The sequence below is a fragment of the Anabas testudineus genome, chromosome 17 (genome assembly GCF_900324465.2).
Source record: "Anabas testudineus chromosome 17, fAnaTes1.2, whole genome shotgun sequence".
Classification (NCBI taxonomy): Eukaryota; Metazoa; Chordata; class Actinopteri; order Anabantiformes; family Anabantidae; genus Anabas; species Anabas testudineus.
This window is the reverse complement of record NC_046626.1, coordinates 4,053,003-4,078,005: the sequence shown is the minus strand read 5'-3', so window position 1 is coordinate 4,078,005 and position 25,003 is coordinate 4,053,003. Positions and strand designations below refer to the sequence as shown.

The 25,003-nt window shown below is 39.1% G+C and overlaps 2 protein-coding genes across 6 annotated transcripts in view; one reads left to right on the top strand and one right to left on the bottom strand.

Moving 5' to 3' along the window:
• pappa2 (pappalysin 2) overlaps window positions 1-12,662 on the top strand; it is a 67,836-nt gene extending 55,174 nt beyond the window's left edge. The window contains exons 26-27 of the mRNA XM_026373658.1: window positions 8,035-8,133; window positions 11,487-12,662. Of these exons, the coding sequence (XP_026229443.1) occupies window positions 8,035-8,133; window positions 11,487-11,612 (225 nt within the window). The 3' untranslated portion in view covers window positions 11,613-12,662. The remainder of the gene's footprint in view (window positions 1-8,034; window positions 8,134-11,486) is intronic.
• Window positions 12,663-13,358: 696 nt separating this feature from the next.
• Window positions 13,359-25,003, bottom strand: part of astn1 (astrotactin 1) — a 335,466-nt gene continuing 323,821 nt past the window's right edge. For all 5 annotated transcript variants that reach the window (XM_026373631.1, XM_026373633.1, XM_026373635.1 and 2 more), the window contains one exon: window positions 13,359-16,070. In XM_026373631.1, coding sequence (XP_026229416.1) covers window positions 15,833-16,070 — 238 coding nt within the window. In that variant the 3' untranslated portion in view covers window positions 13,359-15,832. The remainder of the gene's footprint in view (window positions 16,071-25,003) is intronic.

Sequence of the window (25,003 nt, the reverse complement as noted above, 5' to 3'; positions counted from 1 at the left end):
GTATTATAAATGAAAGTTAAAACTGTGAAAGTTGAAACTGTGATTTAACGTCTATCTCAGCTCAATAATTTTTTTGCAGTGACACTAAATCATCTAAAAACATAAACCTGGATAAGTTCTATTTTGCATTCATCTGTTGGGCTCAGAAAAGGCTGGAAATACTGATGGAACATATAAACTGTTGATGTCTAATGGTTCAAAATATTCTCACTACCTGCCAGCTCTACAATTTTCCTCTACCACCTTCCCGTGAATGTTGCTAGGCAAAACAGTTGCTTATTACCAGCTCCTCCATGACAACACTGTAAATTATACCAGACCACATGTGCTGCATATGCTCTGTGCCAGATCTCATCCAGATGCAATAACTACCTCTCTGTCTCTTATTTTGCTCCTGTCCTTACTTCCTTAAAACCAGGCTGACATTTAGTGAACAAGTCAGCTCAAGCATCCTATCAGCAAAGCAGCCTTTATACACCTGCCAGGCAGACACTGTGTTTTGTAAAGTTTTTTAATCAACTTCTAAGGTTCAAAAGTCACAGTCACACCATTGATGTCTGGTAAGTGTACGTGTCTAAGTGTCTTCATGCTTTTTTAGATATTTTGTCCCAGCGTAATTAAAATGTTTGCTGGACCAATAAGGACAAAGAATGTGATATGTGTGTAACCTCAACCAATTAAACACATTGACTCATGCATCACTCCATATGAGGAATTCAGGGAAAGAGGACAGAATAAATCTTTTTAAACCTTTTGAGTGGTGGAGACTGTGCTAATCCCCTTGATCGCATCAAGAAGCACCAGTAGCTGTCCAATCTGAAAGATGTAAGAATAAACTCTATCTCTTACTTATTTCCAAATGACTTAATTCTTCTCCACGTATTCACACATTGTCAGTAATATGTATGGGTGCAATTTGTGGTGATACCAGACCAAATAAAGTAAGCCACATCTTCCAATTTCTTTAGGTGAATCCTGCCATGTTCACAGGCTCTCTTGGTAATTATTTATCGCCTGCAATAATTTTGAATTTTTAATCTCAAATCTGGAACAAGTAAGTAAACATTTTTTTAACACTACTGACGTTAGTCAAAAATATCAAATTGCACCTTGACAATAAAAAATAAACAATTAAACCATTATATACCAAAATAATCAATAAAATACAATTAAAATATAAAACAAACATGCATCAGTGCCTTCATCCTCCAGGAACTACCTACACACACTGGCCACATTAGGCTGGGCAATTTCCTGTACCATGAGGAACTCAGGGCCCACTGCCTCAGTGTAAGATCTGAGGATTTCATTCTCTTTATCTTACAGCAGCCACAATGCTGTTGGCTATGACATTGTGGCCTGTGCAGGCCTCCAACGCTATATCACCACTGACTTACCAAGGCGTTGTGTCTAGATTCTTTCATGCCAGTCACATACTCAGTGTGAACCTGCTCTCATTTGTAAAATGAATGGGTCACCAATGGTCCTCTTTCCATCCTTATGGAGTCTATTTCTGACAGGTTAGAATCATCATTTGCTAGCTTGAGGTCAATTTGTAGGCCTCTCGCAGTGCCCTTCCAGTTCCTTCTTAAACATAAGAGCGGATACTGGACTGTTTTGTGTGTAGCCACTGTATGTGGGGGTTGTCTTGCTTTTGCCTCTCCATTGCACCAAGGTTCACAATCACTACTTCTTCCTATATACACAGAGTGATATCTCTGAAGTTCCTTGAAGAACTAACTTGATGATTAAGTGTTCCCTTAAATGTTTTTTAAGCAGTGTGTGTTTTATTTGCGGTTGCACAAGCATCTACAGTTGTTGTTATTGGGCAGTTGGCAGACAGTGACATTTTAGGTGCAGGCATGATTGCTTTAGCAAGTGCACAGTGGAATCCAAGGTAAAATTACTTCTTGTTGCTGCACATCATTGTATCCAAAATAATTAAACCCTAATTCCGAATCCAAAAACTGAAACCAACTACAGTACAGTGGAACATACAACCATTGAATAAATTGTTTTTTTTAACAGGCTATTTATAAAATATTACCAAACCAGCAAAAACTTAGAGCATGTTCTACTACAACATATGATCTTTTAGCATTTCAGGATAACACATTAAATGTACGTAAATGTATATGTACAGTTAGTACACACCTTTACAGAACACTTTTGCTTTGCTTATCACAGTATTTTTTCTCTCGAGCTAAAATCTCTAAATAGTCATTGATTCAACAGGCACTGAGGCTTATATCCCCTTATAGCTGGCACACTATGTGGTGTGTTTTACAATCTACAGTCCCAAACTGTCATATCAACTGTCAATACACAGCGGGCACACACACACGCACACACACACACAAACACACACACACACACACGCAAACTTGAACTCCGTGAACTATCTTCGCTGTCAAAAGGAAAAACACTCTTAGTCACATGGAGAGGAGAAAAGGCCAAGCCTCACACTCCCCCAATTATTTTCAGAGTTCTGGGCAAGAGGGGTGAAGCAGGTTATGGAGGGGGAGTTGATGAAATGTCTGCTATTAAAAGAACCATACAGATACTTGGTAGGAAGTAAAAAATAAATATATTGCAGCTTGACAGAAAAGTGCTCACTAGAATTCATCTGTGTTTTATAATGTTCTGATGAAGAGCTTGGCAGATGCTGATGACAGCAAACCGCCAATGCTAAGAGGTGGAATATTTATGTTAGCAAGGTGTGGTGTTGGCTGCTGCGGCTTTGTGTGTCTTTTTTACACTGATTGGAAGGGGGTTAATGTATAAAGGAAACACATAACCCACTTAACTTTTGTGAAACAAAACCTTGATGTCTTCATTCAAGATGACTGCACATCTATCCTTTCCCTTGTCCATATCATTGTTCATTCACTTTGAGTGTGTTGAAGTTTTTATTTTGTTTTTAGTTAGGTATTACCATGTAATATGTTTAAGAATGTTTTCAGGTCTTACTATGCCTTTTTAAGTAATGGATATCTATGTTTATATCACCTGATTACATGGTCTGTCATGTCAATAATCTGTGGTAGGCATGGAACAACTACTATTTAATTTTGGGGGTTTATTGTTTTTTTTCTTCTTTGAGCTTGTGAATCTTAATTAGTATAGTTCATAGTGCCTGTAATTTAAATTGAGTGTGTTTGCTGTAGGAAGAGACTGCACTGTTGCCTGGCTTCTTAAGAAGATTTGATGCATCTGTTTGGGCTCACCTGTAGTCTGTCTGCATTGATTCGCTTTAATGTTCTATTCTGACCTTTGATCCTGATGAGATCCCCAGGGAGTGGAACAATGCTTTAGTTTTCCTCATGTTGGAGGGAAGTAGATATCTCCTTATTAAATATCTATAGGCCAATCACTATAATACCAGTATAAGTTTGCATATGAGTTGAGGGAGTTTCTACAAACTAATACCCACTATAAAGGTTTGTAAATGGCAAGAAAAAGTATGTGAACCTTTTGAATTGTAATGGTTTTCTGATTAATTAGTGATAAAATGTGATCTTCATCTAAGTCAGGAGTATTAGTAAGTCTGATTTCTCATGTCTTTATTGAGAACAACCATAAAAACCCCATAGTGCTAGTGGAAAAAGTATGTGAACCATTAATTAAGAATTAATAATGAATTAATAAGTGGTTGACTCACCCTTGGGAGCAATAAACTCAACCAGGCGCTTCCTGTAGTTGTGGATCAGACCTGCACATCATTCAGAAGGGATTTTAGCCCATTCTTCCAAGCAGAACTGCTTTAGCTCTATGATATTCTTTGGATGTCTTGTGTCTCGTGTATGGCTGTCTACCAAGTCGTTCCATAGCATCTCTATTGGTTTGAGGCCTGAGCCTTGATCTGGGATGATGTTTTCATGATGATATGCAGTGACCTTTTTATGCCAGATGTAGTGCTGTGTGTTCTTTCCAAATAGTTCAATCTTAGTTTCGTCAGTCCACAAAACATTTTGCCAATACTGCTGTGGAGTGTCAGTGTACTCTTTCATAAACTTCAGGCGTTCACATGTCTACTGTAGACTCATGAACATGGATACACAGTTCTAATTATGCTATCAAATCTTTGAATGTCACTTGAGGTTGTTTCTTTACCTCATTAATGAGTGTTTGTGCTCTTGGGCTTATTTTGACTGGCCGCCGACTTCTTGGTAGAGTAGCTACAGTCCCAAAGTGTCTCCATTTGTAGATCATTTGTCTAACTGTAGACTGGTGAATTTCTAAAGTCTTTGACATCACTTTGTAACCATTCCCAGCTTTATGTAAATCAACAATTCTGGATTGTAGATCCATTGAAAACTCATTTTGGCGAGGTATTGCTCACATAAGCTTCTTCTTATTGTGCGGAGCAAACTCAAAAAGTTAGAGTGGTTTTTGTCAAAGTAGCTCTAATTCACACCCTCAAAATAATTTACTTCCAGATATGCTAACGCCTGACTCCAATTAGCTTTTTTGAGGTCATTATTTAAAGGGCTCACATATTTTTTTCACTTGCACTATGAGGTTTTTATGGTTGTCGTCACAGAATTGTTCTGTGTTATTTTAGGCATAATATATTTGTTAATACTCTTGACTTAGATCACATTTTATGATAATGCAGAAAACCTTGAAATTCTAAAGGTTCACATGCTTTTTCTTGCCATTGTACGTTCAACAAGTTATAAATGGAGTGTCTCTCGCTAGCTTCAACACTATTGATAACTTTTTACTTCCTCTTCTATGAGTTAAAACTGCCTGATCTTTTAATGCTAACAATATTTTTTTTACATGTTTGCTTAAATTTTTTCGTCTTATTTTAGGTTTTTATGTTCCGTATTAGGCTGTTTTGTTTGTATTGTTGAGCGATAACCCTTAAAATTTTTTATATTTTTATGTGGTTTTAGTCTTTATGCCTACCTCCCTTGGCCAGGCCTCCCTTGTAAATGTTGTTTTAACCTAAGTGGAAATTACCTAGTTACATAATGGTTAAATAAATAAAAAATAAAATTACACAAAGAAGACTGAAGTTCACAGCTAGTACTTGCTTGTTTAATGTGTTGTTATAATTGCTTACATTTATATTTACATTTAGTCATTTAACAGACGCTTTTATCCAAAGCGACTTACAAGTGCGGAACAAGGCAAGCAAACAAAATCTAAGTCAAGAAGAAACATCATCAAAGCAGAGTGCTATCAAAAAAGTGTTTCTGTTTCAAGAGATGTGAGAACGAAAGGGTAGAAAAGTTTTTTTGTTGTTGTTTTTTTTTTTAAGTGCAAAGGAAGATGCGGAAGAGTTCTGTTTTTAGCAGTTTAAGATTGCAAGTGAGGTGGCTGAGTGTGCAGAGATAGGCAGCTCTTGCTTAATGGGTCTGTGCACCCCGGTGTGCGTGCATATATGTGCATTGAGTGTTAAAGATTACAAGTGAGGTGGCTGAGCGTGCACAGATAGGTAGCTCTTGCTTAATGGGTCTGTGCACTGCTGTTTAGAGTGCTATCTGGAAGGCGTACTAAAAATCTCAACATGACCTCAAAATTTTATGTTAGGTCTGCAAAGATGAGCTGTAGAGTGAAGATCAACCCACAATAAGGCTCAAACAATCTTTCAAATTTTCATAAAACTTGGGTGAGTAAGCAAATCTGTATTATGCTGGACTGCCTTAGGCTATAGAGGGTAATTCAGAGATACTAGTAGTGATTTGGGAGAGGCATCTGGTGCAGTTGCTGGTAAAGTATTTACTCAGAAACAGAACGATTAAATTGATTTATTTAGGCCACGGCAGTTTAGTTGGGAAAGGCAAAGGGATTCGTCAAGTAGGGAGTTCTTTGAAGTGAAGCGAAACCTGCAGAAATCTTCCCAGCAGCTGCTCTCTCCCCCTGCGCAGGTTAGGTAGAACCCTGAGTCTTTGAAATGACTCCATTGGCCCACTGGAGAGAGTCAAAAGTATCTTTGGCACTCAGCACTTATTTTCATATTGTTGGCACTTCAGGAAAGCCCTGAAGGTTCAGTTGAAAACATTAAATAGTCCTTAATCATGATGCATTTGAGATTCTATGTAACTTAAATTCCACTAACCGGTGTGTCACTCAAGAGTTTCTCCAGGAGGACTCAATCACTGGCCAGATCTTTTCAAAAACAGTTTGAGGAATTGATATTAACAGGTATGCTAAGTAATATGAAGCATATCCGAACCCTAATCAAATGACTTTTTTGTCTTCACTGTATGCCCCAGTTTAAAGTTATATGTACACATGAACCTCTGTTGCTCCAGTACTTTGAATATATGTACCAAATATTGCCCAAAAAAACCCCAAAAACTTTATTCAGTGTTTCCACAAGACTTCAAAGTAATTTCTACTTGCAACACTAAGAAAACACCTGAATACCTGTTGCCAAGTAGAGCGGGTATTCATGACAATAAGTACAAACACAAATCATATCACAGCTGTGAAATTCCTTGGGCTATAGTGGTAGTAGTTCACAGCAGGGGTTCAAACTTGTGAGGGAGAACCAGTTGTCTTTATGTTCATTCAACATTTAGAAGTTACTAAAAGTTATGAATATATTGTAAAAGTCTTACCTGCACCCAACCACCTGCAACTACACCCCAAAAATTAGATCAGATTGAACTTAATTCATGCTCAGACAAATCTTGGTACATAATAAAAAAATAACGTTTATATAGCATCTGAAGACATCAAATCTAAATTAAATAAATATGTATTTAGACATTAACATATTAACAACCTACTGACATTGGCATACCTTATTTTCTTAAAATCTACTTGAGTTTAATAGACCTAAAGGTCCCAGTTCAGGTCTAAAAGTTGCTGCTCAATTTACCTTTAGGAGACTATATGAGAGAGCAGACAAATCCAACTATAATATGATATTTTGGCATTAATAATTGAAGGAATTAATTGAATTTACATTACTAAAGGTCACAGACATCAGCTCCCTAATACAGAAAGTGCACCTCAGGATGAACATCCTGAGGCAGCTGATGACATTTGACCTGCCAAAGTCAATAATGAGACACTTCTATGCTGCCATCACCAAGTCCTTCTAGATCTGCTCCATCACAGTAGATCATCAAGATCTGCAAGACTCCAGGACTGAAAGCATAGGGTAGAACCGTCCCACCCTGGACAGAATGTGAAAATCTCCCTTCTGGCAAGGGGCTGCACTCCATAGCGACCCAAACCACTCGCCCAAGAACAGTTTCTCCTCAACTGCTGTTGGCCTCATCAACAAGGCCCTGGTGACCCTGCTGACACAGGATCTAGCCCCACAGTCTAGTACTGCTGAGCAATATGAACATTTGCAGTGCTGCTGTTCTTCTTCATTCACTCCATTCTGAGGTCATACCTTTGCATGGTCGAAACTTATGACCACTGTTTTGCGTCTGTCTTGTTTGCCCTCGTCATATATTATTACCATTTGAGCACCAACTTACCAAGTCCTTGTATATAAAAACCAGAGCCTTATTCCAAACATACTTCCTTCCTCTTATTTATGCTTACAAATATGATATAATATATTAAAATATTGTAATATTATATTAAACATATTTAATAAGATATAAAATAATATTTCTTTACTGTACTTTTAGTACAGTACAGCTGCTCCACACCAAAAGTAATATAGAAAAATGAATGACGGTTGGTGTACACTGCAGTGGTGCACCTCGGGGAAAGGGAAGGGGAAGTGTGTGCAGACGTTACGTGACAGCCAGACACACACACATGTTAGATATCAGAGAGTGGTAGAAAGTGTAAATTCTTAGTAAAGTGGTGTAAAGCAATTAGACGTTAGGGTGTTGCAAAAGAGAATCAGTTTTAGTCATTAGGTTGTATTTGGTTTGGCTGGGGGGGGAGGGGTGTGGGGGAAATAATATAAATATTATGTAAACTTTTCTGACAATACTCTTCTCTTTTAACCACGGTGGTTGCTTTGTCAGTGAAAGAATAAAGAAGCTTTGTGAGACAAAATGATCACTTTGAGTGAACTGAATTTTCTTGTTTCTAACTTGTATCTAGCCTTTTGGAGGGGATGGCTGGTGTGACACCATCAACAATCGGGCCTACTGCCACTATGATGGAGGAGACTGCTGCCCATCCACACTCTCCACCAAAAAGGTACACAAAGAGACATTTCAAGTGCTGCACATCTTGTCTGTCATAAGAAAAAGATTGATTTTCATCTGTAACATAACATTTTGTGCACCGGTTTCTTTAAACACGTTATAACTTTCTTATTACATTGCTGTCTACTTTTTTTTGAAAGTGTTGTTAGACTTATTTCCAAAGCTTTCAGGCTCACATCTTATGGGTGTAGCTTAGATGCTAGAGAAGTTGGATTCAAAGCCTGATTCTTCCTGTTTACAGTAGTAGAAATCCGTCTCTGTTGGCACGGGTGCTGTGCTACGCAGGAGACGAAGCAAACAAAGCAAACAAACACAGACTCCTGCTACTTTCCCCTCTCTCTTGTAAACCACTGTGTCTATTTAGTCTTCCCCGTCTGTACTTAAAACAACTGAGGAAAATTTGTGCCCTCCAGCTTTTCCACTCAAATTGTAAATAAGCAGGTTTTCACTGCCTCATGCTGCCATCTCACCTCTTACATTAAGCCATTAGTTTATTGCAGTAGAATGGGTTAAGGTTTGGCCATGATATATCTGAAGAGATTTAATTTAATGACAGTATTAGCAGATAGTAATGAAAACCCCACTTGATTATTTTGGTGACGGTCCCAGAATAATATTTTAAAGCATGTCTAGTGGAGCGGAGAATTATTTTTGTAAATAAACAGCATGATGTATGCCTATAATCTAATTGCATTGAAGTTAAATGCATATGATAAAGGAAGAAAAAATCAATTTCAAGCCTAATCAGCTTGGGGAATGTTGGAAATCTTAGTATCCATCCATCCTAACATCCATCCTGTTCACTACAAGATGCAAATTACACATTACACTAAGTACTCTAAATGATTGCTGTATATATTGTGTGGCTAAGAGGAATGGTATGAATAATAATAAGCAAGCCTAGTTTGGGCCAGTGGTGGAAGCCAGGTCACTCGTTCCCTCAACTGATTCTACATAAACACTTTTTTTTCCTTATTTTCCTATGCTTTCATGGGAACTTCTCTCCCATGCGGACATTTGGGAAGTAGCTTTCCCTCCCACACCCCACCTCTTACTATACTGTATTTGGCTACTCTGCAGCCACATATTCATGACACTCTTTCCGGAGGCCCTACCTCATCGGAGCCCCAGCTGTCTACTTCATGTCCGCAGCACGCCATGACTCACTGGCAGCTCCTTCCTAAACGTAGAATGAGTTCAGCGAGTCTGTAGCTGCCGTCATAATAAATGAGCTGCCAAACTGCCACTAGCTCTTTTACAGGGGAAGGGGGGAGGTGAAGGGTATATGGGAGGAAACAGCGAGGCGTTTGACGGTATGAGATTTGCTCGGCCACTGTAAAACAGCAGCTAAGCAAGCCGGGGGTCGTTCTGAGGAAGTGAACTAAACCGCAGTGAAAGTCAGCATCCTGACTGCCACTGCAGCTCCAACAGAGTGATGGAGCAGAAGTGGGGGGCTAATGAGGAGCTGTGGATGTGGCTCAACTGTATGCAGGTGTAGGAAATTACAAGTTTGTAATACAGCGTGACCCATAACACATATTTGTTATGATGCCACACCAGATAAATTGTAATTCAGGATGCTTTATACCAACTTCCTACAGTTTCATTACTTATTAATCATACATCAGACATAAACATTGAGTTAAATTTTTATCTTATTCTCCTACAAACATGACAAAAGACTGTTTCAGTATCTGGAAGTACAGGTATCCCCCATTTCAGCAACATTGGTCTGATGGGGCCAGTCTACTTGTTTTTATGGAGTTCAGGCAGTATTGCTTTTATTTACAGGGGTAGTTACAGCAATGACATGGGAGGCGGGATACACGAGAGATGGTTCAGGTGGGATTCAGACAGTGGCCAACATGGAAAATCTCCAGAAGAAAAGATCTAAGCTGCCACACCAACAATGGAAACACACAATCTTCCTTTGATTTGTTAACTGGAGTCTGTGATCCAGTCCGACAAAGAGCCAAAGTAGTAAAAACGCGGCAAAGAGCAAAAGAAGGAAGTCGAAGAGTACATGATTTTATGATTGTTTTTAGGTTTTGATTCCTTGCAAGTTAAAATTCATCACTTTGAACCTTTTACTGTCATGTGGATGAAGCAAAAATAACCCCTTTCGAAAGTTTGTAGAAAAAGTATCGAACGTGCTGTATCGCTTGTTTAGTTGGGTGCCTGCACAGCTGAATGAAGATGAAGCTGTCAAGGGAACAGATAATTGGTGTGCCAGTACACGTTAAATGTATCTTAAGTAAAACTGGACCTTCTACAGCTTGTTGAAAGTCCTCAGTGAAACTATTACCGTGCCATCAACCCCGTCACCATCTAAAAGCGAGTGCAATCAGCAGTGAAGGCCGACGAGCTGCTACCTCCCACTCTCCTTCTCGCCTTGCCTGCCATCATTCTTATTTTCTTTCTCTGCCTCTCGCTCTCCTTTAATTCTTGTCCTTTCTTTCTCTCGGTCTCCCTCTCACTCCTTCTCTCCAGGAACAAATGTTTACATTTCTTGCAACAGACTGTTTCGCGGGGCACCAGAGTTTATTTTGCAACCTGTGGTGATGGCTCGCTTCCTAGACAAGAGCTGGCAGCCTCTTGTTGTTGATTCTTAACATGTGTTGATCCGTTTACCTCCAGGGCGGTGCGTTCCTCCCTTCTTCCCCCTAAAGACCTTCAAGGTTTCTCGCCATTCAAAGGCCACGTTGAAGCATTTGACATCATGCACTTTATCGGCCTCCGGGGGGCCGTAGGAGTTCTCTTTGAAACTGTGAGGAAATACAACAAGTCTACTAAGACCAATCTCGGGTTTCTAAGCGGTGCTTACCTTTCAGCACAAAATTGTTCACTAGCTGCTAGGTCGGTTCAAGCAAATTTATTTTTTATTGTCTGTTTTTGCCATTCAAAGTTGTGCTATTTGCTACAGTTGAAATGTAACGTCCCTACTGGGAAACCTCCTCAACTAGTGCATTTCAGTCACTTTGCTTTTACTGGAAGTCCTGATGTAAAATTTTCTTTCCCCCTACTGCTTTTCATGCTTCTTTTCTAGGCCTTTAATTCATTCCTCACACTGGAAACAGTATACAGTATATATGTACTGTACATGGTTGTAGATGTCAGTCACCCACAAAAGTAACACCACCTGGTGGTTTTAATGTTGTGGTGCACAGGGGCCCATGATGACCAATGTTCACCACAACAATACCTCACACATACATTCATACAGCATACAAATATGTGTGTGTGTGTGTGATCTGAAATGTTGAATCTTGTGTTTTTGATTGAATGAAGCCACAGACTGTAGACTGTGTCTATAGAGCTCTGAGTGTTGTCCTTGCTTAATGACAGGTCATTCAGTTTGGGGCCGACTGCAATCAGGACGAGTGCACTTGTCGTGATCCGGATGCTGAAGAGAATAAGAGCAAAGCCAAATACTTGGAAGGAGGAGGTGGAGCAGCAGGAGGAATGCAATAAGATGGAGGGATGAAACAAACTAGTTAGACAGAGTCAAACCACAGACGATACACCACAACAAACAACAAACAAACAAAAATATTCGTTTTTAACATTTTATAAAGTAAAGAATGTCATTGAAGTCGGACTTCATACAATAAAAGTTCATTTTTGTTTTACCATGAGCGATGTTACTGTTAACAAGCAGGATCACATGTGAGTCATGATGGTTTAAAATTTGGTTTCTGTATTGAGTCCAGCCAAATAACACCCACATGTGAATAGAATGTTTCCCTTTGCTGTGAAGAAGTTAGGGGTTATCTTCACTGTTGGATGTGTGTACGAGCAGCAAGTAGGAGCCTAATTGACAACTGAAGTCTGGTTCAGACAGGCTTGAAAAAAGTTTATGCACTCTTGTACGAATCAAGTCATCATAATTGGATCAAATCAGTGTGGTATATGGAATCAAGCACCCTTCTGGACTTGATTAGCCTTGGGATGGAAAACCCAAAAGAACTGGCTGTGCCTAACAACAGTTAAGTACATGCACAGACCTTTGACTAAGGGCCACTGCTACTAACTGTGTTTACTAAATGTAAAAGGATACATATCTGTAAAGACTAACATGTATAGACTAATATATTTGGATCATCTAACATGTACTAGATCACCTGTTAGCAACACTATTTATATCACAGATCCAGTAGTGAAAACATTTATCAGCATGCGCTCAGGGCTTCCCAAAAGACCTGTGTTTTTGATTGTATTTACACAATAACATCATCATGTCCAAATGATAGCTCTGTAACAGTGTGAATTTCCACTTACAACATTCCAAAGTTAAATTGCAGAACTCAAAAAATCATTTTGGGAAACCCAGCCAGAGCTTTTGTGTTCAGATGTTCAGATTCAGTCGACATGTTTAACTTTCAGTTGCCTGCATGTTTCTATGTCTGAAAGGTTCTGCTGTCACTTACTCAGACGTAATAAAGTATCCACCCAGATATTGTATCTCCAAAAGTGTAATCATGCTGTTTGTGATATTTTACAGTACTTTATACTCTATATGAAATAAATACCCACTTTATATCGACTCCTCTTGTCAAGTGTGGTGATATGATTCTTTGCAATTCATTAGATGTCATTTGCACACAATGTTGCTGTCACAATGTACATGAATAGATAACCCCTCAGAAAGGCTGGCTTTTACATTTCAAATGAGCCCTAAATTAAAATTTCCTCTATTTCACATTACCTTTACTACCTTTACTGAACAATCACTACATCAGGTCTTATGGTTTTGGACATTTAAAAAAGAAAAATCAGTGAAGTTTTTCTTTTTTCCCCCAGAGGCACTAGGTTTCCATGGTTTTATAACAAGAGCATATTAACAAGTGCCCCTGATATTAATCAAGCTTCCTATCTTGGCATTACAAAATGTCAAGACAGCTTTTATTCTCCAAGTTAGCCTTTTGAAATCAAAGTTCAACATCTTTTTAATAAATACATTCCACTTGTCTGATATTTCTCTGGAACCTCTCAGATTCTCAGATCAATCATAGCCCTGTGGAAATCTTGTCACTGTGAACAACATATTTTATTGCCAATCAAGATAAGCACAGATTCAACTGCTTTCTTTGTGGTTAAACACTGTGTAGTACAAAAAAAAGAGGATTCAGGAAAAATGTATATTTGACTCAAGGCTCGATGCGCAAATAGGCTTTTCAGGATACAGAAGAACAGTCAGAAACGTTTCATCATATATTCTTTATTGTTTGAAGTAGCAAAGATTAGAGTGTAAAAGATGACCTTAGGATGCCACAGACAGTATGGAAGGTATTATATCATGCAGTTAATAAATGGCTGTATCACATTCTTCTCAAACGTCAAGCAGTCTCCATGTTGTTGCTCAATCCATTTCATGTGTAATTCCACTTTGTTAGATTATTTCACAATTTGTGTATTTCTATAGATCACAATCGGATCAAAGAGACCATTGACAGGAATCAATGAAGCGATCTGACAGTAAAGACTAAGCTACCCAGCAGGTATAACAGGACAACATTATTATTAATATCTACGAAAGCACACAGACATGGTGTAAAATATCACCTGTTGTACATTTATATACATATGTAAGTAAAACACTGTACTGTGCTAGAATGTGATGCTTTATGAAATACCTTGCTGGCTATGCAAAAATCTCCAGGCGTTTATTTTATGTTGGCATGTTAGAAAGTCTACAACAAATATACATTTGCATTTCTTTGACATCAATCTCATTAAACAATGTCCACTGCACAGTGAGAACAGAACAACATTATGAATTCAGTTAAAATGAAAGTTGTAAATATAATCACAATGAACACACAAAATACATTAGTAGAAATGTTAAAAAAACACCTTCCTAAAGACTAATATGGTTGAATAAAGTTTAAACAGAGAAGCAGCTGAAAATATAAGACACTGTTAATTTGCAGATTCAATACAGAATGATCATTTTTAACATAGTTTGTTAGATCTGTGGTTATAACTGTAATATGATAAAAACAAAGAAAGAAAATACAGTTAAATCACTGGTTTGTATTGAACATGTAGCGATAATGATACTGTTTGTGACGCTTGTCGTCTTAGTAGAAGCTCTTCATAACAGCTTCCTTTACAAATGCAAACTATCAATACTACATTCAGCAGGTTATAGCGCAAAAACTTTATGATACCGCTATGTACAGGGTTCTTTTTGAACGTCTATACTACTAAAAGAATTTACAGAAGACCAAACTGCTCCCATGCTACCTCACCTTTCTAGCTTTAATTAAACTCTTTTTTAAAAAATCTTTATGTAGCTTTCTCTGCGTTAGCTTTTTAACATCTCTAAACGACCTTCCATCCCTGTCTCCTTGAAATCTACATTTCTACACAACCAAACTGCAGCTGCACCTTTTGAAGTGCATGTAATCATCAACCAATGTATTTGTGACCGCAGTTTAGTCGTTATTTTAAATGAGAATGGGGTGCTTTGTTCAAAATATGTCATAGGAAAAAGATGGAAACTATGAGCGACTTTACATAATTACACAGCACTTACTAAAAACAGCTTATATTGTATGCTCACCAAGTGTTCACTTGCTGGGTGTGTTGCAGTTATTTTATGATAAACCAGTGAAACTGAAGCTACAGTGAGCGCGTCCACTTTTTAATGCAAACTTTGAAAGAAATAAAAACTAACTATAGTTAGGCTGATGAATGGACAAATTCACTTTGCTGCTGTTTTTGACCACTTGTTTGACATCAAGAGTTGCCTTCTGTAATTTTGTCTACACGTCTAAAGATATGACCAAAGATTGCATTGAAACTGGACCTAGCATGTTACCCTTTATCTGACTGAAAATTAAGAAGCCAAATGAAATTAGTAATAAAAAATTCATGATTTTACAGCAAAGACAAAAAAAAACAACAACAAAAAAAAAAAACGACTCAGTCTTTCTGTTGTTTTAAAATTGAGCTTAAGACCAACAGAAAAACAAGCTGAAACAAAGTGCACGTTCTTCTGTTTCATTTCACTAAGACAGTTGCATTTAATGACTTATTTTCAAATTCATCTCAGCAAGATCTCAGCATTGCACTCAAAATGGCAGAATCTTCACTTCCACGACTAGCCCACTTTGTTTTGCCATGCAGGTATACTGTATCCATTCCTTATTCTCAGTTTAGTGTGAAATATTGCAAAGAAAACCATCCAACTTCAGACACAGATTAGGTTAAGGTTTTAATTACACAAAAAGTTAGCTCTGGTAGCTAAGTGCACAACTGCCTCACAGTTTGAAGTTTTTCTTCCTTCACTTCTTTCCTCTGACTTCCCAGTGGTGCTTTAGTCCAGATTTGGACTTATCACAAAGAAAATATGTATCATTATTATGCAGAATTACTCAGCAGTGAAGAAGGACCAATGAGAATTGATGAGGCATGAACTGTGGAGGACTTTTATTGTGAAACATCTGCAGGATGTGTCAGGTTCGCCTTGGTTTCTACTTAAGATTGCGAGGGAGGAATATTTACCAATAATTGGGTCAAGCTAACTAGACTTGGTGGCATTTCAAACACGTTAAGCATTTCCATATGACACCATAAATGCACATATCTTACAGAAATAAATGGAAACCCTGCATTTTATTTGCTTCTTTGTTGGCTTTGATAAATTTCCCATTTTCCTGTGCACAGCAAAGCTGAAATCTTAGAGCTTAGAGCTCCTTGGGCTCACCGTAGTCATTATACATGACAGTGAGTGTCTGCTCGTCACAAGCCTTGTGTATGTCCTGGCCCATGTCCGACCAGTTCAGCCCAAAGGCCTTGGTGTCAGTGTAATGGCAGGAGAGGAATTTGAGGGACATCCTGCGCAGGCCGATCTTTGGCTCCTGTAGAAGACCCTTACACCATGGGGAGAGTTCGTCTAACTGGGAGAGGATGAGGCCGGCCTTTCTGTTGGAACAAACGATACAGAGGATTGATGCGTGTTGCTCTTAAGACCTTTATGATATCCATAAACCTGTTAACAATTTGGAAAGAAAAACCTGCTTTCATTTAAAAACCAGGACTTTGGAACATACCAAATAGAGACGTAAAGAGTTTTCAGAGGAACGTGATCAAAGGTACAAGTCCAAGGTAGTTTTAAGCTGAATGGCTGACACACAGATAGGGTACCATAAGACGAAATGTAAAGTCTCTGCGGAGTGGGCATCAGACCACCCTTCATCTGAACCAATTTTCACCCTCCTCTTAGAGGAGACCAAAAGACTAGACTGTAAATGCATCACTTTTATTGCTTTTGTAAACTCTTCAGAACCATAAAGGTTGTTAGCAAAACTGTAACAGCTTTGTCACCTTATGCAGTTTTGGAAAATATACAAACCTTTTCACTTGCACATCTTATTGCTTTTTAAGTTTATTTGAAAAAAAAAGTCATTATTGCCCAAGAATCTACCAACAAAAACGAAGAAAACATATTTTTAAATATTTTTGCACGAGTCAATCTTGCCTTTAGAAAAGTATTCAAACACTATTACAATGTCAGTCCAAACTATGGTCTGGTGTGTCCTGTTCCTTGATTTAATATGTGTCTAGAACTCACCTGGTATCCACCTATGGTAAGGTAATTGAACATTCTGTTGTTCAGTAAGATACATGACTGTGTATGTATGTCCCAGGACATAAACCGAGCCACGATACCATTTAGTGAGGAATAGGTCGAGACTCGGACAGTGTTCCCGGTAGCTCAGCATCCGCATTAACGGACTACTGAAAGAAGTCTGGACCTGCCAGGGCTTTTCCTAGAGCTGCACGAGACCTGAGACTGGGCTGACGGTTCACCTTTCAGCAGCATACAGCCAAAACTTTCAGGTCTTTTTAGATTTCAGGTTTTAATTTATTCTTTTCTATTCTAAAATCTTTAATTAAAAAAAAAAATTCAACGCAGTGAAATGTGCAAATAGTGAATGGGTGTGAATACATACTTTACGCCAATAGACAGTTTGACAGTTTTAATGTAATAGTGAAGGATAAGTAATGCCAAATCTGCACTGGCAAAAATAACTGCACCTCTCCTATGACATGTTTCATCACACAGATCCACTGAATCAGAAAGAATAACTGTTAGCACTATTCTGCTTTGTCTCTCAGCCAAGTCAGTTTAAACTTGTGTCACCAGTTTCTGCATGTTCTGTGTATCTCCCCACTCATGCAGACCAATCAGACTGCCCATGCTGAGCCCTGTCCACCACTAGTGTCAACAACCACTGATTATGTTCAACAAGAATGTAATCAGGTTTGCAGTTCATTTGCATAGGAATGTCATTTTTAGAAGACGGGATTGGGTGTTAATGTTGTGGCTGATTGGTGTATGTCTCTCCCAAGTCAAATAACTCTCTACACTGGTCTCGTGTTTTGTGTGTGGAATGTGTTTTTGCAGGATGTTAATATCACCGAAGTCAAGCAGCCAGCAAATGCAGTAAACAGTGAGAAACTTGCTGCCAAGCATCTGAAGGAAGATGGAATGTCGATGTTGATGCACATCAGCCTTTAGACACACTCAACTGTCTACAGTCCATAAATCACACTGTGGCTCTGCTGTTGTTTTAGAATGACATCACTGTGTGACAGAACCTAAAACCTACCCATTCACCACTGCTTCCCGTCTGAAGGAGCTCACAGGGTAAGGTGCTCTGTTATTGACACATTCCAACTTTGACCCAAAGCACACAGCGGCTGCTGAAGGTCTGGGTTGGAATGATGGAAGTAAAAACAGTGGAAAAATGAATGAATGAAGAAATGAATGGCTGTGGCAAGTAAAGCCTAATGGACGACCATAATACTATGGAGAGACTATAAAATGCTTGACATTGTCCTTTAGCCAAGCCAGGCCAGCTGAATAATCATCTCCATTAGTAACATGATGCACAGAGTTCACATAAAGACATTTCATAGGGACACAGAGTGCAATAAATAACCATTATGCCTGCTGCAGCCTTTTTGGCTCTTGCAGTGAAACCTTGTCAAGTGTTTGTCTAAAGTCAGAAAATGGCAGCGGGAGGGGATTTCGTTCATTCCACACACAGTTACTCCTCATTTGTCAGCCAAACCAGCACTTCTACAGCACAGCATCCACCTTCTGCCAAGCCACAAGTCTGCTGGACGTACCGAAGTCACCAGAGCCACAGCACAGTAGACAGATGAACTGATGACACATCAGAGCACCCAGGCTACACAGTCAATATGCACCAGTTAAAGGGAATTAATGACCACACTGCAATATTTGTCCATTTATAAATCTTCAACTCCTCCACAGTGTAATTGTCAAGATTAAATTTTCCAATGCATGCTAGTTCCAGCAATTTACTTCCAGCCGTTCAGTTTAACTCAATTTAGAATGCAAAAGGGTGCAGGTAAAAGAAAACCACATGCTCTGTTAATCATCACAGTCACTCACCTGGTAGAGTCATGAGGCAGATTGTGATGCTGATGAGGTAATGATGATTGGGAAGGTGAAAATGATGAAAACAAAGATGACACTGAAAAGGGAGACGACGGCGGGAAAAGTAATGGAGCTGACAAAGCCCAGACCCTGACGAGACCAATGACTGATGATGGCAAAGATACATTTAACAGTAGCCATAATGTCAGCTACAGTACACGCACACATGCCAAGTCTTCCATGTGAAAACAACAGAAGACAAATTGTATTAGTGAGCTTTGCAAAGAACCAGTGTTACCTTCAAGGGTGAGTTCAGCCAAATGACAAAAAACATGCTGCAGTTGCATGTGCATTATAACGTTGATCACGTGATATAATCAAAAGTTCAAAGATCTACAGAATTGACTTTACTGGTTTTTGCACCTTCAGGACATCTACAGAACGTTTCATGACAGGGGGCCAAACCCCAGCTGCAGAGGTAGAAGATCGAGAAGAGATCGCGTGATATGACTTAATGTTACTAAGTAGACCTTGAGGTGTGATTCTTTTCCTCCATGACAGACAACGTTAAGGTCAGGGTTATTTATCTAACTCAAGTTTAGAGTTTGATACAGGTACTCAATTGTTGCACATGCAGACTGAAGCCGTGCATTGTCCTGCTGAAATATCCACTGACCTCACACATCACACCATTACACACACACACAAGAAACCCATGGCATGGGCACGCACCCACAAACCGTCACAGCTTTTTCATTTTCGCCACAGAGAACCAGACATCCTGAAAACAACCGTTCACATGGACCCGTCTGATGACAGAACATGTTTTCAGTCTTTCAGTACATCTGAGATGAGCTCAGACCCAGAGAACTCACATTTCCGTGCAGAATTGATGTATGGCTTCCTCCTTGAGTAATACATTTACAGGTTGCACTTCTGGATTAGGCAGCACACATTGATAGGTGACAACTGTTTTCCGAAGCGCTCCTGATGCCTTGTGGATATTTTCCTCATGGCAGTGTGGCGACTTCTCATGCAAACCCTCAATCTTTTCACAATATTAGACATAAACTCTTTGCAATCTTGTGCTGAAAAATATTCTTTTTGAACTGATTGATGAGTCTCTCATGAAGTTTGGCACAGCATGTTGAGCTACGCCCCATCTTTGCTTGTGAAGACTGAGCCGTTGATTGATGCTCCTTTTAATCCCATGATCCTCTCACCCTTATAGTCTTATTTAGCTAAATTTGCTTATATATACAAACTGCATCTACCTCTGATCAATGTAAACATAGAACATCTTTTCTATGGACTTTAGTCAGGTAAATAAAAGTTTGAACAAATTGAGAAATGTTTTAGTTTTTAAAGTAATAAAGTACCAACTTTCCTGGAAATGAAGTACTGTACACTAAAAACCTATAGTAGAAGGAAGAGGGAGATTAATAAACATTGTTATTTGGAGTTTTACAGGTAAGGCACAGGAAAAGTCTGGTCTGGACTCATTTATAGTTTGCGCCAGACCTTGATAAGACCCACCAAAACAAGTAGGCACAAAAGTCTGCTTCTTATTTGTAGCTTGTGTGTTCCAGTCTCTGTGGCAAGCTAATATCCTCTTCTTAAACACTCCTTCAAACTAAAACCCACAAGTCCTTTTTTTTTATTTTTGATTTTGTCGATAAGTTGGTGTTTTGAAGTTAAACTTGGCAATAATATAGAAGCTGTGGCCTGTGGATTCATCTTACAATGACTCTGTGGCACTTCACTATGTTTCCTGGTACAGTAAGTGCAAGTGCTGCGTTGTTGTTGGCTATACTCTCTCATTTGCAAACCATATAGAAGCATGTGACAAGCAGTGTAAGGGTTTTGCATGTGTTATCTTATATAATTGTTTGTTGGATCGGTGTTTATTTTAAAAGTTATATGTACATGGATGTCCTCAGCAGAAGCAACATTCCCTCTTGCAAATGCATGTTGACAGAACCGTAACAACTTGAACAGGCTCAGTGGTGTTTTCTGGAAACTGTGTAGTAAGACATAATGTTAATGATGTCAGTGTTCTCAGGCAGCCTGTCTGCAGACAGTGACTTGGTACTGCTAGTGTGCTGCCATACTGTCATTCATTTCATTTTTCTAAAACCTCTTTATGTTCCCGATATTTTGCCACAGATTTTAGTGGTTTGAGGAAATTGGAATATTTATTTGCTTAAAATAAAGAAAAAAAAAGTGTGGTTTGTTATGCTTTCATTTGTCAGGAAAGCAGAGGAACGCTTCACTGGTTCCAAATAGCAATGGTTGTCACCATAAATCCTTGAGCATGTATAGGGATGGAAAATGGTTCAGAATCGCCCCCTCACAAAGACTCTCACATCAGTGCACATTTCTTTCTGATATGGATATAGTGTTATCCATGCGCGCATTAGACAGCCACTTCTAGTTTTGTTATATTGAAAGATATGAAAGCAACTTTACAATATTTGGATGTAACTGCAGCTACTGTTAGTTAATGTTGGTCACTTGCCAGAGCTCCTCTGGTTCTCCTCACACCACAAGTCAGTTTCTCCCTGACTGCTGTTATTTTTCTTGTATCTTTGATGCCTGGCAGTCTCATTTTTATAAGGTGATGGTCCAACACGTGCGTAATGTGTGTAATATTTTCTGTATTTGTTCAATTTAGGCCCTGTTCTCACTTCTGTGACAATTCCTCCTCTTGAGGTGCAGGTATCCCCTACTAGAGGTGTTACCATTCTCTAAAGCAACGGTTTGGTTTAGACCTCAATTATTCAGCCATGGTTTTGCTCATAAAGTTTTTTTTTTTTGAAAGGTTGGGGCCTCTGTCCCTCAATGCAGTGCACAGGAACAGCAGCTAATGGACACAGTGGTACTTTCTTGTGTAACACTCTTGCACAAAGTGGCAAACATCAGGTTTCTGGGATACTGATTATTGGGTATTAAATTTGGAGACATCATGGAGTATTAATATGTGGGACACTCTACCACAAGTGGGATGTCTCAAGCAGGCTGCCAATTACGGAATGGTTAATGCCACCGTTTTGTCAGACCCCTGGAATTAAAGCTGAAAGTCGTGGCTTTGCTCACATTTTTAGGCGTTTCATTTCAAATATGCTGTGGTGAAAATGCAAGAACAACCTTTCATCATTCCATTGTTTCTGGATCTAACTGCATGTAGTGAGCTCCACAGATCACCTGAGGCAGCTGCATTCCTCACACACAGACTTTATAGAAAGATAACTGAACATCCTCGATACATTCCACAACAGGAACAACCTTACAGCTTTGCCTTCTGCTGATGCTTCTGCTAAAATATTCAGTTAAATGATCAGCTTCCTTCACACATTAAGGTTAGAATACATAGATTTCAGAACACACATTCTGTCCAATGGCATTCTTGATAAGAAAAAAATGCAGAAGCGTATGCTTAAGAATGGCAAAAGCTTTGGATAAATCAATTAATAGAACCGAGTGCAAAATGAAAATATGATCCATGATGGAATTATCTATCCTATAATCAGCTAGTTCCTAAAAATATATCATCACCAATTCCATGGTCAGAGTGGTTGTGGACATTTTAGTACATTAATCAATGAGATTCCTCTATAGTTTCCAACTGCATCTTTATCACTTTTCTCACATAGGTGACAAATCACAGCCTCATAGGAAACATGAAGCTCAACTTGACCACATTAGATCTGAGAACTAGGAACTGAATGGATGTTCAGATACATTCATTTACTTATTCCTCTGCTTGTGATATTTTAAATGTTTGCCAAAAAACATCTGCACATTTATACCACAGCAATCCACTTTCAAACTTCAGCTCAATGTGAAAGTATTATTGTTCTAAGTTATTCTATTTTCATTTGACAGTAATAAATTGAAGCAGCAGCCTGAATCCCTCCTAGCAAGAGCAAGTAAACTCATAACAACGCAAAGTATACTGACTTACTAACTGTGATATTATGACCAGAAATGTATAGAAGGGATATGTAAACAATGTTATGTTTATATTCATTATTCAGTGTGGTAGAAACTAATAAATCACTGCCGGACGAGCACTTCTACTTTTACCCTGTGTGTATTTTTGTCTTTCTCTCCACTATAAAAAGTCAGAGAGCAAAGTAAACAGTCTGCTGTGATTGTGATTATGATTTCCTAAGAAAAATTCCAACCATAACAATACTTAATATTGAAAGCACTTTGACTAGAGAGACTGTCATGTAAAAACACCAAGAGCATATTAAAAAAATCTAATATTATTAAGTTCATCAAAGGCCACTGAGTCCAACCAAGGACATAGTCAGGACTCAAGTGGCCAGAATTGAGGATTTTCTTTCAGCCCAGCCAAAACATCTAGCGTTTCTAAGTCAACAGCCAAGCAGCATGCCTTAAATGATGGGTACTCCCCCAGCGATGACAAGGTCTGGCCCCCGGGAGGAGAAGTGTCAAGCCTCGGAGAGACAGCCCTTTTAGTGAATTTATGGTTTGAGTTAAAACGTCACGCGATGTTGGATGAAAAAAGGCAACACAAATGTCCTCTGGAGGATGCCAAATGGTCTTGTCAGGGAGATTCGATATGTTTCTAAAAACAGCAGATCTGATTATCTGCTGCCACAAGAAAGATAAAGCCACATTTGTTCATTCATTTGTTTCCAGATATTGCTTACTTGGCCGATACAAGCTTGCACTGAGTCAGAGCCTGAGCGGAGTTTTTGTTATCTATATCTTGACTGGGTAATGAAAATCTGGTTTATTCAGTGCTCATTGTTTGTGACAGGGAGACTGGGGATTTCTCTTCATAACAAGAGGAGCTGATCTGCAAAGATGAAACTGTGTGTGTGTGTGTGTGTGTGTGTGTGTTTGTGGTTTGTAACCCCACAGTATGTGGTCTATATGTGTGTAAGTCGGTGTCTGATCTGGTGTTTACTGCTGGTGGTACCACAGATCTGTGTTGTCTGGGTGGCAGAGGTATGTTCTCTCTCAAGAGAAATCAATTCATTTGAACAAATTCATATGAAAAACACATAGGACCATAGTTAGACATCTGCGGGGTGAAGTGAGTGCATCTCAACCTAATGCATTTTAGGATACAAACTGCAGTTAATGTAATGAAATTTGGTATGCTCGGTCAGCGGTGGCCACTATGTCAGCTTTCTTTTTTCCCCCTGTTAATCTGATTTTACAAATGCTGGCCCTCATTGGAAAAACATATTAAGACAACCATTTCTGACAACAATTAATAATTTTGCACGGTAATTATCTGATGACCTGCATTAAGCTTGCTGATTATTTGACTCCGCGTCGAGGATTTCTGGTCTGTTTTGCCAGATACGCACCGCGCCCTACAAGCGATCGGTTTACATCAGCCAAAACTGCAGAAAATAAACAAAAAAGCATTTGACTTGGTTGTCCAGACACACAACATGCCAAATTTGGGAGTACTTGATTGGGGGTTAGGGAGTTCACAGAGGGAAAATACCAAAAGGTGGACACAAATGGCATAAAAACAAATCGAACTGACAAAAATGCACATACACAAGCATCTCTGCCTGTGCACTCGTTCAATATAGAGGCTCTTTGATCACACCAAAACCAGATACCATCTCATTTGATGACTTGGCTAAAACAAAACATGTTTATACTTCCTTCTCCTGCTGCCAGGCCTCACCTTGAATGCACTTCTCTGCTGCTTTTCCAGCTCCGAAAGGCCTTTGTTAACATTAATCACCCCTCCCTTTAAGTAAATTGAGGGGCTGTTAATCTAAGTGTGTTTTAATGGAACACTTCAGAAGCAACTCCCTCAATTACATCAACTCTTTCCAACGTGGTCCCTATTAAAAACAACCTTTTATTTAGGGTGGTGGGACCCACAGACAAAGCGAGAAGCCGAGAGAATTAAGGGAGCCCTGGATAATCAGTTTCACCTGCTGAAGTGAAAGCATGCGCCACAGACCGCTGTTTATAAGTGCATTTTGTGGTGGACACATGGCGCTGTTTATAAAGCATTAGGCTACAATTTTACTTATCCATAGTTAGGAGGGAAATGCGGGGCCCCTCTCTGATTGTGTGTTGCTAAACGGCCCCGTTGATGTCACAGAGGTTAGGCTCGCTCGGCTTCCCAGTCAGTCTGAATGAATTTCCTCTGTACCTCTAATTCACACAAACAACCGTGCACAATCAAAGACAGTACTTTCGAAGCTAGGAGCGGAACATCTGCCCACCTCAGAAGATCTAAACAAGGGGTCAGATGCTGCCAAGTTTCAAATGGGCTGATACCATGGAGACTTGGCTATGTGAGCCACAGTAGGATGTTTGTAATTGTGCTGGAGGAAAAAAAAAACGTGATTTGGAACAAATTACTGTATAGCTTGCTTTGAAAAACGTGCGATAGGCCAGATAGGATTACCTTTGTTTTGTTTAGTGTGTTTTG